This window comes from Mycena indigotica (genome assembly GCF_014461135.1).
Source record: "Mycena indigotica strain 171206Taipei chromosome Unknown Mind.scaff0007, whole genome shotgun sequence".
NCBI classification, from domain to species: domain Eukaryota; kingdom Fungi; phylum Basidiomycota; class Agaricomycetes; order Agaricales; family Mycenaceae; genus Mycena; species Mycena indigotica.
In genome coordinates, this window is record NW_023503006.1 from 1,349,844 (window position 1) to 1,364,982 (window position 15,139).

Sequence of the window (15,139 nt, forward strand, 5' to 3'; positions counted from 1 at the left end):
CTTGTAGTATATCCTGTGGGATTCGGCGCATGGGCGAGAGGAGTGACTGATGCGCCGCTATGTCCAGCGCCAAAGCCTCGCGTTCGGCCCGTAAATCGGAAAGAGCTGTTTCCATCTGTGTAACCTTTTCGTCCAATTGAGCTAACGCAGCGATCGGCTCGCGTAGCACAACACGTATGTCACGCATTTCCGCCTCAGAAGGAACGAAAAAGCGGGGACTCGTAGAGAGGAGACGTCATCGTCGTTTCAAAGGTGTGGTCGTCCCAAAATGGTAACTAGGTCACACGTCTCTTCCCACTTGCAACTTATATGGACCTTACCAGCCCGGTCTTTCCTCCAGAATTGGAGCGTGAAATCTTTGAGAAAGCAGCGGAGGCATATCGTCCGGATATTATCCGCTTGATGCTGGTGTCAAAACGAGTTTATTTGTGGTATGTCGCTCTCAAAGTCAGTTCCACCAGAAGTTGTTCGTTGTTCAGTCGGACGCAGGATAAGGCCGATGCTCTTCCGTATCGTTGGCGCATCAGACACGGGCATCTGGCCTCCATTGCGTCTCGCTTTGGACTCCGAGCCAGCCTTTCTACGCCACTCAGTTCGATTCCTTTGCCTCACATTGACACATTACTCGGCTGTGACAAAGGAAGATACAGACCGACTTCTGACTATTTGCACTGGGCTAGTGGATCTCGCTATTAGCCACAAGTTTCCGATGACCAATCATTTGTCGCTCCTGGCGAAAATGCACAATCTTCGTCGTCTTACATGCTCTTTGGAGAAACTCTGCGGGAACTTCGAATCCATTGACGGAAGGCATGAAGCATTCTCTCGGATTACTCACCTCGAGCTGTTAGATGACGGCCTTGGCTGGTTGAAAAGTGTCCTGCGACCTCTGACCCTCATGCCGGCGACCACCCACCTCTCGCTCAGTGGCGGGGACAATCTTGACGATAGTGGCTTTTGGGATGATATTCAGCAATTGCTAGATGCCATGCCCAGGCTGGTATTACTTGCTCTCGTATGGGGGCGCCTAGATGTGCTAGACTGGTTCGAGTCAGTTAATGCCACACCGGTACGCGACCAACGATTCGTTGCTGGCTGCTATAATTATCCAACTGACGGTGAAGACAATGTCTGGGTGGAATGGGATGAGTCTGCTTCTGGAACTGCCTTGGACTACTGGGGTCGCGGGGAGATATTTTTGCAGAGGAAGAGGAGAGGAGAGGTTTCAGGTAAATATGCTCTGAGTCCTCAGCAACGTCTTCTTCTCATCACGTAACTTGCTAGAGACGAGATTCTGGATGGACGATTGGATGTATGAAGCTCGAAGAACAAGCCCACAGGACCTTGAAGGAGAATTCGACGATTCTGATACTAGTTACTAAATCTAGACAACACAAGTGAGCAAGTAGTGAAATAGCTTCAGTCCCTCCCTTAGTAAGACTTGAAAGAGAGCTCGTCGAAAGTTCGGATAAACGACCGTGTTGAGGGCTTCCGAAAAGTGCACCTGACTCAAACGTGACTTCGCCTCCCCAACCACCTCCCACTCCCAAAGTTTTTCACCTCCGTCCCTCGCATCTCGCATCGCGAATCAAGTCATTGTCGCTCAAACTCCTACCTCATGACCCTCTGTTCCATGTCCGGGGCCGTCCCCCATACATGTGTCCTCCGACGCGGGCCGCGATGTCGACAGTGCCTAAATACCCTCACATATCATGGAACTTTGACATTCGAGCCCATATGCAAGTGGTGTTGAGATCCTCGATTGTAATTTCTCTTGCTGCTCTCAGCAATGCGCTTTCCAATGGGGTGGGGGTAACGCCGGCTATGGGCTGGAATCCCTACAACGCATTTTCGTCAGTATTCAACACTCTCCTTCGCCGCCTAGACTCCCTCAAGTCTGAAGATGAGTTTAGATGCGCCACAACAGAAGCTCAGTACCATACTCAAGCGCAAGCGTTGGTCAACTCTGGTCTGGCAGCGCTGGGATATAAATATGTCATTTTGTGCGTGTCTCTGTCATTCTGTCTCCTTCTACGGGACTTTAAACGTCGAATACAGTGACTGCGGCTGGCAAGGCAAAAATAGGACATCAGCAGGGGTCTTCACTTGGGACACGACCAAGTTACCCTCAGGCGTTCCGGCTTTGGCCACTTTCCTCCATAATTTGGGCTTGAAGTTTGGTGTATACTCGGATGCGTGCGTTGCTACCCATTTTTATCCCCTCAGACAGCTGAACTATACCCTCAGTGGAACTTATGCGTGCGATGATCAAGGCGGCAATGGTCACTTTTTGGGCTCGTTAGGACACGAAACCTCGGATGCTTCAACTTGGGCTGGATGGGGTGCCGACTATCTGAAATACGACAACTGTTTTGCCGTCAGTGCCACCGATTTTGTGGATTATAATCCGCCGTTTGCAGTATGTCTTGTTTACCACTCACTGTTTGGCCTCTTATTCCACCCTTTGTAGACACAGGCAAGCTTTCGTGGAATGATTTGCGGATGTGACTTGACGGAAACTTTTCTTAGACACACTATACTGCCATGCGCGATGCCCTTGCTGCCACCGGTCGTCCCATCCTTTACTCTGCCTGTGAATGGGGTGTGCAAGACCCTGCTCGCTGGCCCGGAAGCTCAGTCGCCAACTCGTGGCGCATGTCGTGAGTTTCTTTCATCGCTTCAACTCCGCATTTCAAAATGTTCATAGCAACGATATCGCTGCTGGCTGGGCCCATGTCTTCCGCATCATCAATCAGCTCGTGCCTATAACACAATTCTCTGGGTTTGTGGCACATTGGGCGTTTAGCAACTTGAAAGATACCCATATTTGCTAGGCCAGGCGGATTCAACGACCTCGATTTACTCGAAGTAGGCAGCTCAGGACTCACTGCTGCCGAACAACAGACCCACTTTGCTTTTTGGGCTGCTGCCAAAAGTCCGCTCATCATTTCGACTGATCTCACAACCGCCTCTTCGACGACCATGGGAATCCTAAATAACCAGCGCATTATCGCATTGAATGTACGAGAAGATTTGCTGATTCTACAGCCTGTCTAACAAACTGTTTAGCAAGACTCGTTGGGAAAGTCGATTGCCTTCAAACGTCGTTATACCAATGATCAGGATGTGTGGAGTGGACCGCTCGCGGATGGTTCCACTGTAGCAGGTGTGCATCCCCCCTCTGCATCACAATATGTTGGCTGACCAATTATAGTCGTGATCAATTGGCAAGATGCATCCCGCTCACTCACCTTTTCCCTGGCGGATGTAGGATTTACTTCTGCCACTGCCACCAACTTGGTCACTGGAGCCTCTTTGGGAACTTTGACCACCGCGTATGCTGAGACTTTTCCTGCTTGCCGTTTCGTTGATGTTATTCAGTTACACGTCCACAGTTGCCGCTCATGGTGTTTTGGTTCTGAAACTCAGCAACGCGGTCAAAGCAACTGCACCGACATTCACCTTCTACCAAGCCTCGTCTGGAACACTCGCCGGTGGTGCCAATACACGAGCTGTCAACTCCAGCGTCACTGTAGTTGGCTTTGTGGGGCAAGGTGGAACTTTGACCATCACTGGTGTTGATGGCGGCAGCTCCGGCGGCACCAAGCTCGTCTCTTTCGACTACATCAACGCAGATTTCACTTACAGCAATACCGCCTGCTCGAACTGCCGAAATACCATGGTCAGCGTGAACGGTGGAACCGCTGTACAAGTGCAAATGCCCATTTCTGGCCAGGTGGGCATCTTCTGTGCCTCTGGATTTTTAGCTCACAATTCTACAGAGCTGGGATATCCTACTACAAGGTTATCTTGTGTCTCTATCCGGTTTCAAGGCGGGAAAGACGAATACAGTCACGCTCTCGAATCCGAGTGCTTATGCACCCGACATTTGGCGTATGGGTATTGTCGTTTAGCGGTCCAGTCTTTGAATCAGTTGTTTTCGACTAGTAAAGAGGGTTCATGATACTTTGCTTGATTCACACCTCCGTTAGGTCACGTGCCATACCTCCTTATGACTGCCACGAAACCTTGCCTTCTGTTGGGTTTGGAGCGGGAGATCTTTGAAACGACTGCTATGTTGCACGACTCAGACTCCAGATGCTCTTACTTACTCGTCGCACGTGTTCCTCTGTGTTAATTTTTCGCCAACTCGATCTTTCGCAACACTCCCCGATGAACGAGTGGTGGCGGGGACGTCTGACGATGTCAACGATGAGACCGGGCCCTGGCCGATGCGTGGGTTGGGAAATGTCGGCCTGGAGTCTACAGCCTGATGATTGGGACCGGGAAGAGAAGTTTTTAGAACGAAAGCAGTTCCAGGCAAGTGATATAATGTAACAATGCCTTCAAATGCGCTCATGATCATGATTGCAGCCGGTCGCATTTGGATGGAGGATTGACCTTATATCAAGACTAGCACTGAACCGACGGTATAGACATTGACAGGACAACAGATCATGCTATAGTAACAGGCTCTCTTTAGGAAGGACATGCTTAAACTCAGTTCAACGGCTCCCTTGGATGTTTCTGCATCGCTGCCAAATAGTCTGGTGTACTCTCGAGTTGATATTCCAGCGGTCGCGACAATGGGTTCATTCCCTCGCCGCGCTCTTCCAACTCCTTCAGACGACGGGCTGTCGCTGGTCGACTTTTGTTGACACTGTAAAGTTTGATGCGATGGCAGGAGGAAGTAACGTGGAGATCCCAGCTGGGAATTATCAGCATTCAAGTCTCGACTTGCGCAGAATGCAAGATTTACTTCCACGCCGAACGAACGAATGTTGGTTCTGTATTGTTCGACGAGTCCCATGTGCGGACGCAGAACTCCAGCCAGCCCTCTGCATCAACTGGAACGTCAATGGTCCAAAGACGCCAAGCGTGATAGTGCTGGAACGGAGTAATCAGTAGTTTGACTTTGATTCCTTTCTCTTGGATTGTACCCTACCTTCTCGGACATATCGTCTTGATCTACTGCATACCACACACTTCCGCTATAAAATATTCAGTGAAGTGAAACTCATGTTATCAAAGGAAAGTGAGTACTTACCCGTCTGCTGACACTTCCACGCGCTCGACCCAGTTGCCGCCACCAGAATAGGACCATCCCTTGAGCGTGATTTTACCATCATGAACGATAACTTCTTTGTCTCTGGGCGTCAAAATCGCGCTTCTAGACAACAATTATATATTAGACACCACCTTTGAGAACCTGTCAAGCGGCAAGATACGCACGACACGGGCATCTGTTGGATCGAGAATCCGTTGGAGTACTTCGTGTTCTGTTTCCCGATCTTAAATTGACCCATTGAATCAGCAAACTGCTCGAGAAAGAACGAGATTCCACCACCTGGGCGGTATAGTACAGATATTCCTGAGCTTGGACCGGACCCATGCTAGGCGCGGCAAGCGCATTGATGCGATACACCCACTTGCAACTCCTGGCCCCAATGTAACCTGTGACGACAACGCGAAGCGGGGCGCCATGGCTCTTAGGCAATGGCTTGCCGTTCATCTCCCATGCCAACAAAACCTCCTCGTTGGCGCGAACCTTGCGATAGGGAACAGATACCGCATAGTTGAAGACATTGTTCTTCCTGTGTAAGATTAGCTGACTGAGAAATATCGTTTGAGAGACGTCAACTTGAAGTATGTGTCAGCGCCGATAAATTCGAGATGCTTGCACTCGTCTGTAACACCCCCGCAAGCAATTTTCAACACCTTCTTCAGTGGAACGCCGCGATAAACGGCGGTCCCGCTGATCACGATAAGAAATTGCTTTTGAAAGAACATGGGGACAAACATGGCTCCCTCTCCCCAAGGCGCGTTGATCAGCTCATCACCATCCCCAGGATACTGTTCTATTTGTTCAATTCGCCGCTAAGAATCAAAACAAGAATGATATCATCAGTCAATGTTAACTTGGAGATTGAGTGCACTTGTACCGTTCCACTGCACTGAAGTGTGACGGTTACTTCCATCTGCCTGGAAATCGGTTATGTACTCAGAAAATGACACTCTGGTCGAAGGACGAACGGAAATTTCGCAGGATCCTTGAGTTCCTTTAACGACAGCTTGACGCTTTTGTTGACCATTCCGCCAATCTCCAGCTCGAAGACATCCTCAGCGATGTCTGGTATGCCGCCGTGATTGCGGACACTTCAGCTTCCATCAGCGCTGGCTGCAACGCATAGTAGCTTGGAAGTGAACTTACAAATGATATTTGTTGTCCGTCAACTTTCCCTGCAGCAATTGCTCCCTGGTTGTCTCACCGTTGTACGGAAAGTCGAGCACATGCAGCAAATCAGGTTTCTCCTCCAGCACAGTCTTCCAGCTGAAGTCCACGATGCTCTTCAGGCCGAGAGCCTCGTGGTACTCCTTCCAACGGTATCCAATTAATATGGGGTTTGTCTTGGGCAAAGGGACGAATTGGAACTCTAGTGAGAGACATTTAGCACCAATCTCAGCAGTCAACAGCTGAAAAAAAATCCGCACCAGGAATCGGAGTGAACTTTTTCGTGTTCAGGATTTGTGTCGCTAGCGCTTTCTTCTCAGGGTAATTTTCCCATTCAACGTATCTAGAAAGATATTTCAGTCTTGTAAGAGTAGAGGTTTGGGTGGCAGGCACAAACCCGGTCCATCCTAGTTTCTCTTCAGCGAATTGAACGACCTCAAGGTCTGATTGAGCCTGCGTATCTGCCATGGGAGGGCGATAACAGGCGTTTGGACATGCGGGCAGTTATTTATGCCCCTTTCCTGGGAGAGAAGAAGCCGATATGGCGTCACAAGGCCCAACAGCTTCTAACACCTCTCTTTCGTCTCTCGCCGGAGCCAGCTCATTGGACCGCGAAATCACGGTCGGGGACGCTCGGGAATGCCAACACAGACAACGACGCCGCCATTCATGTTGTTCACACAACATCGACGTCATCGCGAAAATGTTGACCCACCCAGGCTGGCTAACTTGAACATGGATGCGGAAGGGATCGGGACTGTTAGCCAATGTTAGGGTTCACTGAAAAAAAACTAGAACACGAAGAAAAAACCGTGATCTGTGACTCGGCGGATGCCATGGACAACTATGGACAACGTGGTGCAAACTGGAAGTTGACGCGAAGACTCGGATTGAGCTCACTAGCGCCCGGTACATAAGACCATTTAGAGGACACAGTAGAATGACACACCTATGGCGGCCCAGAACAGAGCTATCTGTGGGCCAAAGCAAGAACGAAGCACGTATATCGTGGAAGTAACAAATCAAGAAGGTATGAAGTTAGGATCACGTGCAACTTCGACCGACGATTAGAGCAACTACAAAGATGGACTAGGAATTCATTCATTTCAGTTCATTAACTTCCAGAGATGGAGTGTATGTACAAGATTGCATAATAATAAAAAGACAAAAAAGAAGATTTAAAGGACGACAACAACCACCTAATTATTGCACATTAGCAAACCAACCCCGTCGGAAAAGCAAAGGGACAAACCTAACGTGAGCAGCGTCGTATAAGCAGCATAACACTCGCATTTATTGGAGGATCATGCGGGAGAAGAGGTTGTCGATAGCCCAGCAGTGAACCACGACTGTTTACGTTGCGATTTAACAGGAACAGGTGCCTCAGTTGTCACACTGGTACTCCTTGGCTTTGACGGTGAAGAGGGTGCGGAGGTTGGATGAAACGCGTTGGATGTGGACAAAGATTCAACATCCATCGAACCGTCTGGTGTAAGTACGAGATGATGCAACGGGTGCCGGACTTGGAAGATGCTGGTCGGGACCGAAGCTAGCTTCGGTGTCGACGGACGCGAAAGGGGGAGCGGAGTAGTACTAGGGGTAGCCACTGCTCTGGGACGAGGATGTTGCTGCTCAAGAATCAACTTCCTTCGCTCGAAGTCGAGGTTGAGTTGCTCTCGTTGAGCATCAAGCCCCTCTTTTAATTGCTCTGTCAACGCGGATTTTACCTCGCCCAAGACGCCATCTTGCAACTGGACCGTGAGAGCATCTTTAAGCTGGGAAACCAACTCCCCCTTGAGCTTTTCGATGAACGACTTCATTTGGGTTCCAACATCGGCACGGAGTTCGGAGTTCATGAGCGTCTGCATCCGCTGACCTAAGGCTTTGAGCTGGTCTTGGAGTTGCGCCGAGAAATGATCTTTCACATCTGCAACAACATGCTCTTTGAGATCGTCGCGAAGAACATTTCGGAGGTTATTTTCGAGGGCAACAGACAACTCGTCTCGAAGTCGTTCCTTGAGGTCGTCTTGGAGGACGAGTCGCAACTCGTTTTGCAGTTGTTGCACAAGTTCGTCCTTCATTTGGGCCACCAACTCGTGCTTGAGCTGTCCGGTCAAATCCCCTAGGAGCTGGGCCTTCAACGGGACGATTAGTTCGTCCTTCAACGGCCCCAATAGTTCGTCCCTCATTTGCCTGGATAACTCGCTCTTCATTTCTCCCAGGACCTCCCCTGAAACTCTGTCGGGTAACTCTGCCTGCGTTTGCGCCAGTAATTCAGCGCCAAGGCCATCCCTCAACTCGTTTCTCAACTCATTTCTGAATTGACCACGCAGCTCCCCTTGCAAATCGCGGAGTATTTCATCTTTGAGTTGCCCCTTCCAATCTTCACCCATCAAACCCGTCATCTCCACCGCCATTCTGGACTGCATCTCGTTCCTCATCTCGGCTGCGAGCTCCTCCTTCAACTGAGCTCGTAATTCGTTCCTCAGTTTCTCCGCGAGTCCTGCGCCCAGACTCTCTTGCTGGCCTTGCACTTTGGAGGAAACATGCTGGAAGAGAGCGAACTCCCGCTTTTCTGCATCCGATATAATACGATCAGAGAGCATGGTTTCTGCGAGTGTGAATCGGCTCCCAAGTTCTTTCGATAATTTGTCTAGAATGGCAGTCTCTCCTGCGGTTTCGCGTATTTTCATTTCGGCGGCAAGCTTTTGTAGCAGTGTCGTCTCGAGGTTCTTCAGATCGGTCTCAGAAATACGTGGGGCTTCGATTGGCGGCGGAGATGAACGAGAGGCTTCCAGAGGAGGCGAGCGGGACGTTGGAGGGGGCGCAAGCGCCGGAGAAAACGGCAGCGAAGGTGTTTGCAGAGGTGGGGTTGGCGGTTTCGACGTCGTCTGGCCGTCACTCATCTCGATTTCAGACGAAGACGAGAACAGGCGAGAATTGCGCATCATATCTGGTGCGACTTGTGCGAGGAGATTCCGGAGGGAATCGGTAGCATGGATTGGCGAATTGACCCGGATGGGAGTGACAGTATCATGACTTGAAGACCGTCGCAATGGAGATGGAGGTCTGTTTGCGGAAGGCATGTGTAGGGGCACAGGCATAGGCATCGGTATCTGGCCATTGTATAGAGGTGCATCAGTGGAGTTGTTAGTTTCTGTAGCGGGTGGATGGATAATGAGTGAAGAGGATGCGGACATTGGGTTGTTCAGCGGAACCAAAGGAGAGTATGGTTGATTATATAACTCGTTATTGGATGCGGTGTAACCCATCCAGCGAGGGAATGCTTGCGGTACAGCAGGACTGGGCATCGAATATGTAGCCGATACAGAGGGCCGTCGCGGATCATATTCGCTCTCGTTATCAGGTAGCCGAGTGGGTGACCGCCGTCCATCCATTGGATGATCCGAACGATGTGGATGAGCTGCCGGAGGCGGCGGCAGCGGTGGGGCACCATTGGCTTCACGATCACGTGAGAACAGCTTTGAACGTGGCCCTGAAATTGGTATAGTATTGACTGCATAATTTCAGCTACTGTTGACCATGAAAAATAAGGGACTACTACCTTTGGAGAAATTTCCGCCATTCTTTCCAAAGAATCGATGGGTGTTGGAGGGAGGAGGGCGCGGTGGGGGAGAGGAACGACGATATGATGTGTTGCGTCCGTAAGAGGCAAAGTTGTGATTGTTTGCCTTGGCGGGGAAAGGACGATCGACCGATTGTTGCGATTGCTGGACAGGCGGAAGAGGAGCGGAAGTTGAAGTTTTGGTAGTATATTGCGGATGATCAAGTTGGGCGGGAGGAATCGGGTCTGGAACACTAGGACGTTCAGATTGCTGGTTTTGGCTGACGTCTTCACGTTCAGGACGCCCTGAAGCGACTCCAGGGATTTGATCATCGGGCTCTATGTCAACAGGTGAATCAATCGGTGTGCCCATGTCCATATCTTCTGGTTCTTCGTCTTCGTCTTCATTCAGCAACGATGTGGTTACAACTTCGAGTTTGACGCGCTTGGACTGGGCATCGTCAAGATTCGAAACGATTTGTTCCAGAATGGGCAGGGAGAGAGATGACGGGGACTGAATCGGAGACGAAGGGGTGTCTACATCAATCGAATTTTGCAAGTCAGTGGCAATGGTGGTGTCGACTTGAACGGGATGGTCCTCTCCAATAATAACTTGGGCTGGAGCTTCTTCACTTGTGTCCTGTGGCAGGCTCCCCATAAAGTGGAATCCAGGAGGGAATTCGTCGGCAGCGTCAGATGCACCAATTGGCACAACATGGGCTGTTGTCGGAGTAAGAGGTTCAGCTTCTGGATTCTGGAGCTCGCCCTCCTCCACATCCAAGTTCTTGAATCGTTGCGACAGTAGCTCTGGCTCTTTCTCTTCCATGGATGTCTGAACGGGAATTGTCTCTTCTTCTTCGTCTAATTCCGAAACAATTGGGGGCGACGACGGCCGTTGCTCTGGTATCTCCACGGATCTCCTCATTGGGCTCGGCACAACAGACTCTTCTGCAGTCGAAACAGACTTATCCTTCGCCATTGATGTCGGAACCTCCGGCGTTTTGATCCTTGGGGGTAGGACAAGAGGTGGACGGGGTTCAGGACTTGACGATGACCTGATTGATTCCGAGTCGCCGTCCTCTTCCATTGGTTTCGCGAAAAGTCCTTCCTCTGAATCAACATTCGGGACTGACGAAGGGTCCGCCGAGATAGGTGAAACAGGCGACTTTTCCGAATCTGGAGGCAGTTGCGACTTGACCACGGGCGGAGTAGGTCCAAACGGTGTGGGCAACCGAGAGTTCAAGAACTCAGATTCGTTGAAATCAACATCGTCAATGGATGATACAGCTACGGCCGGCACTTGCGCTTCTTTGTTTGGTTTCGGCGGACTAGGTGGATATTCCAAGCCAAGTTCAAGATCGTCGTCATCTTCAGTCTGGATCGTAACAATGGCAGGACCTAAACCGAATGAATCTCGAGTCACATTTCCACCCCCGGTTGTAAAACTTTCAGGATCATTGTACTGGATAGTATCGACCTGGTCAACTGTATTGCTTTTAGTGAGAGAGAACACGGGAAATCAAAGAACGGACGTTTCGAGTCCATATGAGTATCCTTATCAAACGAAGTATCGACTTCCTGCCCTTTGGATTGTTGTGTTGGAGCAGATGGTAATTGGGTTGTTTCGGGCTCGGGCGAGTCGAACAATGAACGAGGATCTGCAACGGTTGTTGCTGGCTCAGGTACTCTCTTGGGCTGTGGACTGCGATCTGGGGTTGGCTCGTCGAATAACCTACGAGGGTCTCCTAAAGCTGAGGTTGCAGATGGCGGCGTCATTTGATGGTCGCCAATTTTCGCCTGCTCAGCTACCGCATCATTCCCAGCAGCGTCCAACTCCATCATTTCGTCGTTGCTGTTGAGCGATAAATGCTCGACGGAAGGCATCGGAATCGTGGGTGTCAATGGTGACAACGATGGCGAATGGACTTGGGCCAGTTGCGAGAGAGATAAGGGTGACTTAGGCGTCGGAAGAGGTTGTGCTTCGAGTTGCATTGGCTCATCTGGAACAATGGCCGTTGGAGATATCGTCGATGTTGTTGTTCCTTTGGGCGGGAGTGTAAATCGCTTTCCATCTACAACCCAGGCAAAAGTCTTGTTCTCGCGATCAAGTTGAAGTCCATGCATATGTTGCTCGGCAGTGATGCCCTCGTTAAGCTCGTCTTCGGTTACAACGAAGCCCTGGATACCTTTTTGAACTTTCTGCATCCAGCCTGGAGGAGAACGTGATGTTAGTCAGTCCCGAACGAGGAGGAAAAAAGAGAAGACGGCTAAGTGACAATGAAGCAAAACAAATAGAGCAACAGGTTTAAAAGGGACCAGATGAAGGGAAACTATAATGCAGGCGAATATACGCACGCTTTGAGATCATGTCATCCTCGTACTCTTCTTCTTTAAATTCTCGGAAGAAATCGTACACGAACTCGTCTCTGCTTCCCATCCAACCAGTAACAAACCTTGAAAGCGGTCGATCAAACATAACGTCCCGGTATGTCCGCTTGATCCTTGGCTCCGTCCTGGCTTTGGCGAGGAAAACACCTGAAAGTCTTGCAAGATGCAGCAAGTCGAACTTGAGTTCCTCCCAGTACTCTGGAGCTTCCGTAATGAGCGCTTTAAGACAGTCCCACTGTACGCGGGCTAGCCATAGCAAAGGTATGCGATACCCGCGAGGAAGATTCAACACGTAGCCTTTACTTGGATCTTTGTCGACAGCCATCTCATTCGCTTCACCACTCGGATATGATGGAGGAGTAATATTGACCATTTGGACCTCGACCCATGTTTGTTTGTTGTCAATAGCTTTCGAAGGAATCGTGAAGACATTTTCGACCATATATTCGACGATCTCCCAATCACTCCAAGCACCAGCAAGTACGCTCGGATGCTTGGGACCGATGTAGTCAAGCTCTTCTGCATGTCGCCACGTTTGCAGGGGAGGGAGCTGACCTGTCCGAACATCGAATGGGAAAGGTGAAGGAGATGATGCGATAGCGGCGAGTTTATAGTGCCGTTGCTGGAGCAATGTTAAACGATGGGAAGGGGGTTTTTGTGGGCTTCGAGTTTCTGATGGGCTGACGCTAGGCACGTGAGGCTCAAGATTAGTACCACTAAAGGTGGAAACAGCCGAGATTGACGACATTGCCGATGCAGTTGGTCCGGAGATAGTTATTGGGCCCCGACTTGCGCTGCTCATCAGAGGATTGATATTATCGTTCCGGTTGACCACTGATTGTGATTCTGGAGTCGGCCGCGAATATACATCGTGACTGCTGGCAGAAAGACGAGGAATGACGATGCGGCTCTGTGTTGTGAATGTTCTTCCACCGGGGGTTTGACTTTGACTATGTGAGCGCGATACTGAAGCAGTTGTCCTGGAACCCTTGTTGCTTGAGCCCTTATAACTCCCACTTCCATCCTCCTCTTCGTCTGAAGTCAGGGGGGATGGTGAGCCTGAGGCAGAGCGCGAATACACGTTCGAGATCTTGCGTTTCCTGCCTCTCGATTCGACAGTGGCGGTGAAGTCATATGGTACAGCAGATGCGGGGGAGTTGTTGGCTGAAGCTGATCGAGAAACATGCGAAGCAACTGCTGGGCTGGACACGCTTCCATTTTGTGTTCGAGGGCGGAGCGGACGAGCAGATGCAGTCCCCTCAGTTCTCGGAGGACGGGGCTTTGGCGGTGGCTTTTTCCGTGGAACAGAAAGCTCGGTTTTGATGGCAAGCGATGGGAAACGGGAAGGGCCTGGTGTTGCATTTTGGGAAGCCGGTGTTGGCGTGGATGGTTCGGAAGGTCTGGCTTTGAGAGCCTCTGCGACAAGTTTGTCGCTTCCAGCATCGGATGTGAGAGGGGATGAGCCGCGGGAAACAGGAGGGGGTTCAGCAGACTATAGTGAAGATGATTAGCACGACGAGAACATGTTGACGACGACGAAGACGCACTGGAGGTTGATCAGGGGGCATACTCCATTCTATTGTCTTTTGAACGTTGTCGATGACAAGACCATCCATGTATTGCTCAGCAGATATTCCCTGGAGAACCTCTTGTTCGGTTACAGCAAAACCTTGAATTCCTTTGGGGACCTTTTGCGCCCAGCCTATACGGTTGAAAGTAAGGTCAGATCGAAACAAGAGAAGAAGAAGTTCACGTACGGAGGGAGACAGCATCGTCCTTGTACTCTTCATCCTTAAACTCCTTGTAGAAGTCCCAAATGAATACCTCCCGACAACCCATCCACCCATTGAAGAACCGCGTCAACACTCTGTCAAACCTCGGATACCTCCACTGCCTCTTTATTTTCGTCTCCGTGCGCGCCTTCGTTAAAAAGTCGTTCGTCAACCGCCCAATATGTAAGACGTCGAATCGGAGCCATGGCCAAAGCGACTTGCCCACGGAAAGCAGCAAACGCAAACTGTCCCATTGTACCCGATGAAGCCACAGCAGCGGCACGCGGTAGCCTCTCGGAAGGGTGGTGGTAGTTTTCCCGTCCGACTGCGTGACTGTAACCCATGGGTCGGACCTGTTCTCACTTTTTGGCGGTATCGTTACGGCGGTTTGAAAGAGGAACTCGACAATGCGATAGTCCGTCCAATGAGCAGCGTCTGGATGCTCAGGGCCAATATACTCGAGCTCCTCCGTTTTACGCCAAAAAGCTCGCGGTGTTTCGACTTCAATCTCTGGTTGTCGAGAGCTGTCGGGAAGTGCTCGGGGGGAAGAACATAAGGCGACGAGTTTGAAAGAAATGGGCCGGTCAAGGAGTTTCACCGCAGCCGCAAGCGGGTCCACTGGCTCGGCCATGTAAGATCAAACTGTGGGAGTCGTCAGATTTTTTTCTCCCCTGCCCGAGGTGGATGCGCACGATATCTCAGTCTATGAGAGCGAAAAAGACTGGGAAAAGGCGTAGGGAAGGAAATCCGGCCAATGCAGACTCCTGTTGTGGCCGTTGTTGAACAAGCCTCAACTTTGTTTGTTCAGGACAAACATCGGCTGATGACTCCGTTCATCCCGCAACAAAAGCTTTTTCTGGCTTCCACTTAGCTTCCACCCTCACGTAGGCATCGCACCTAGCCCCTCTCGTTCCCGCTCACGCTATCTGTCCTCCCGGCCAGATGCTGTGACATTATGCCTCCCAGCACTTGAGAACTGCATACCAGCTGAATCCTGATATCAACTCCCAATTTTTCCATCAATGGTGATATTCGCGCATCCACTGGCAGCTCCAAGGCAGCTCCCAACTTCTCTGGCGCCGAAAACTTTTTGTTCGACTCCACGGTAGTTGCGGACGTTGCTACTCTACAAATCACCGACCAATAAAACCGCGTGAACTTGGCAGCGCCATACCGCCGTTG

General features: G+C 50.6%; 4 protein-coding genes across 4 annotated transcripts; 2 read left to right on the forward strand and 2 right to left on the reverse strand.

Annotated features, from left to right (window-relative positions):
• Positions 1-309: 309 nt before the first annotated feature.
• MIND_00815100 (uncharacterized protein) lies at positions 310-1,382 on the forward strand (the record flags this gene model as incomplete). The annotated part of the gene is made up of 3 exons (XM_037364825.1): positions 310-431; positions 490-1,229; positions 1,285-1,382. 3 exons carry the CDS (start codon positions 310-312, stop codon positions 1,380-1,382), a joined length of 960 nt encoding a protein of 319 aa, XP_037218067.1.
• A 142-nt stretch (positions 1,383-1,524) lies between these two features.
• MIND_00815200 (Alpha-galactosidase) lies at positions 1,525-3,914 on the forward strand (the record flags this gene model as incomplete). The annotated part of the gene is made up of 11 exons (XM_037364826.1): positions 1,525-1,853; positions 1,914-2,003; positions 2,059-2,196; positions 2,248-2,419; positions 2,530-2,660; positions 2,708-2,782; positions 2,835-3,021; positions 3,070-3,166; positions 3,215-3,335; positions 3,382-3,736; positions 3,783-3,914. The coding sequence occupies exons 1-11, from the start codon at positions 1,657-1,659 to the stop codon at positions 3,912-3,914; spliced, it is 1,695 nt and encodes a 564-aa protein (XP_037218068.1). The 5' UTR covers positions 1,525-1,656.
• A 586-nt stretch (positions 3,915-4,500) lies between these two features.
• On the reverse strand, positions 4,501-6,700 carry MIND_00815300 (Sulfite oxidase mitochondrial; the record flags this gene model as incomplete). Its single annotated transcript, XM_037364827.1, has 13 exons — positions 4,501-4,708; positions 4,760-4,887; positions 4,946-4,991; positions 5,048-5,170; positions 5,233-5,291; positions 5,348-5,594; positions 5,642-5,755; positions 5,801-5,877; positions 5,943-5,982; positions 6,034-6,156; positions 6,212-6,434; positions 6,493-6,575; positions 6,630-6,700. 13 exons carry the CDS (start codon positions 6,698-6,700, stop codon positions 4,501-4,503), a joined length of 1,542 nt encoding a protein of 513 aa, XP_037218069.1.
• An 836-nt stretch (positions 6,701-7,536) lies between these two features.
• Positions 7,537-14,588, reverse strand: MIND_00815400 (uncharacterized protein; the record flags this gene model as incomplete). The annotated part of the gene is made up of 6 exons (XM_037364828.1): positions 7,537-9,749; positions 9,798-11,282; positions 11,330-12,007; positions 12,153-13,677; positions 13,733-13,887; positions 13,943-14,588. 6 exons carry the CDS (start codon positions 14,586-14,588, stop codon positions 7,537-7,539), a joined length of 6,702 nt encoding a protein of 2,233 aa, XP_037218070.1.
• Positions 14,589-15,139: the final 551 nt, after the last annotated feature.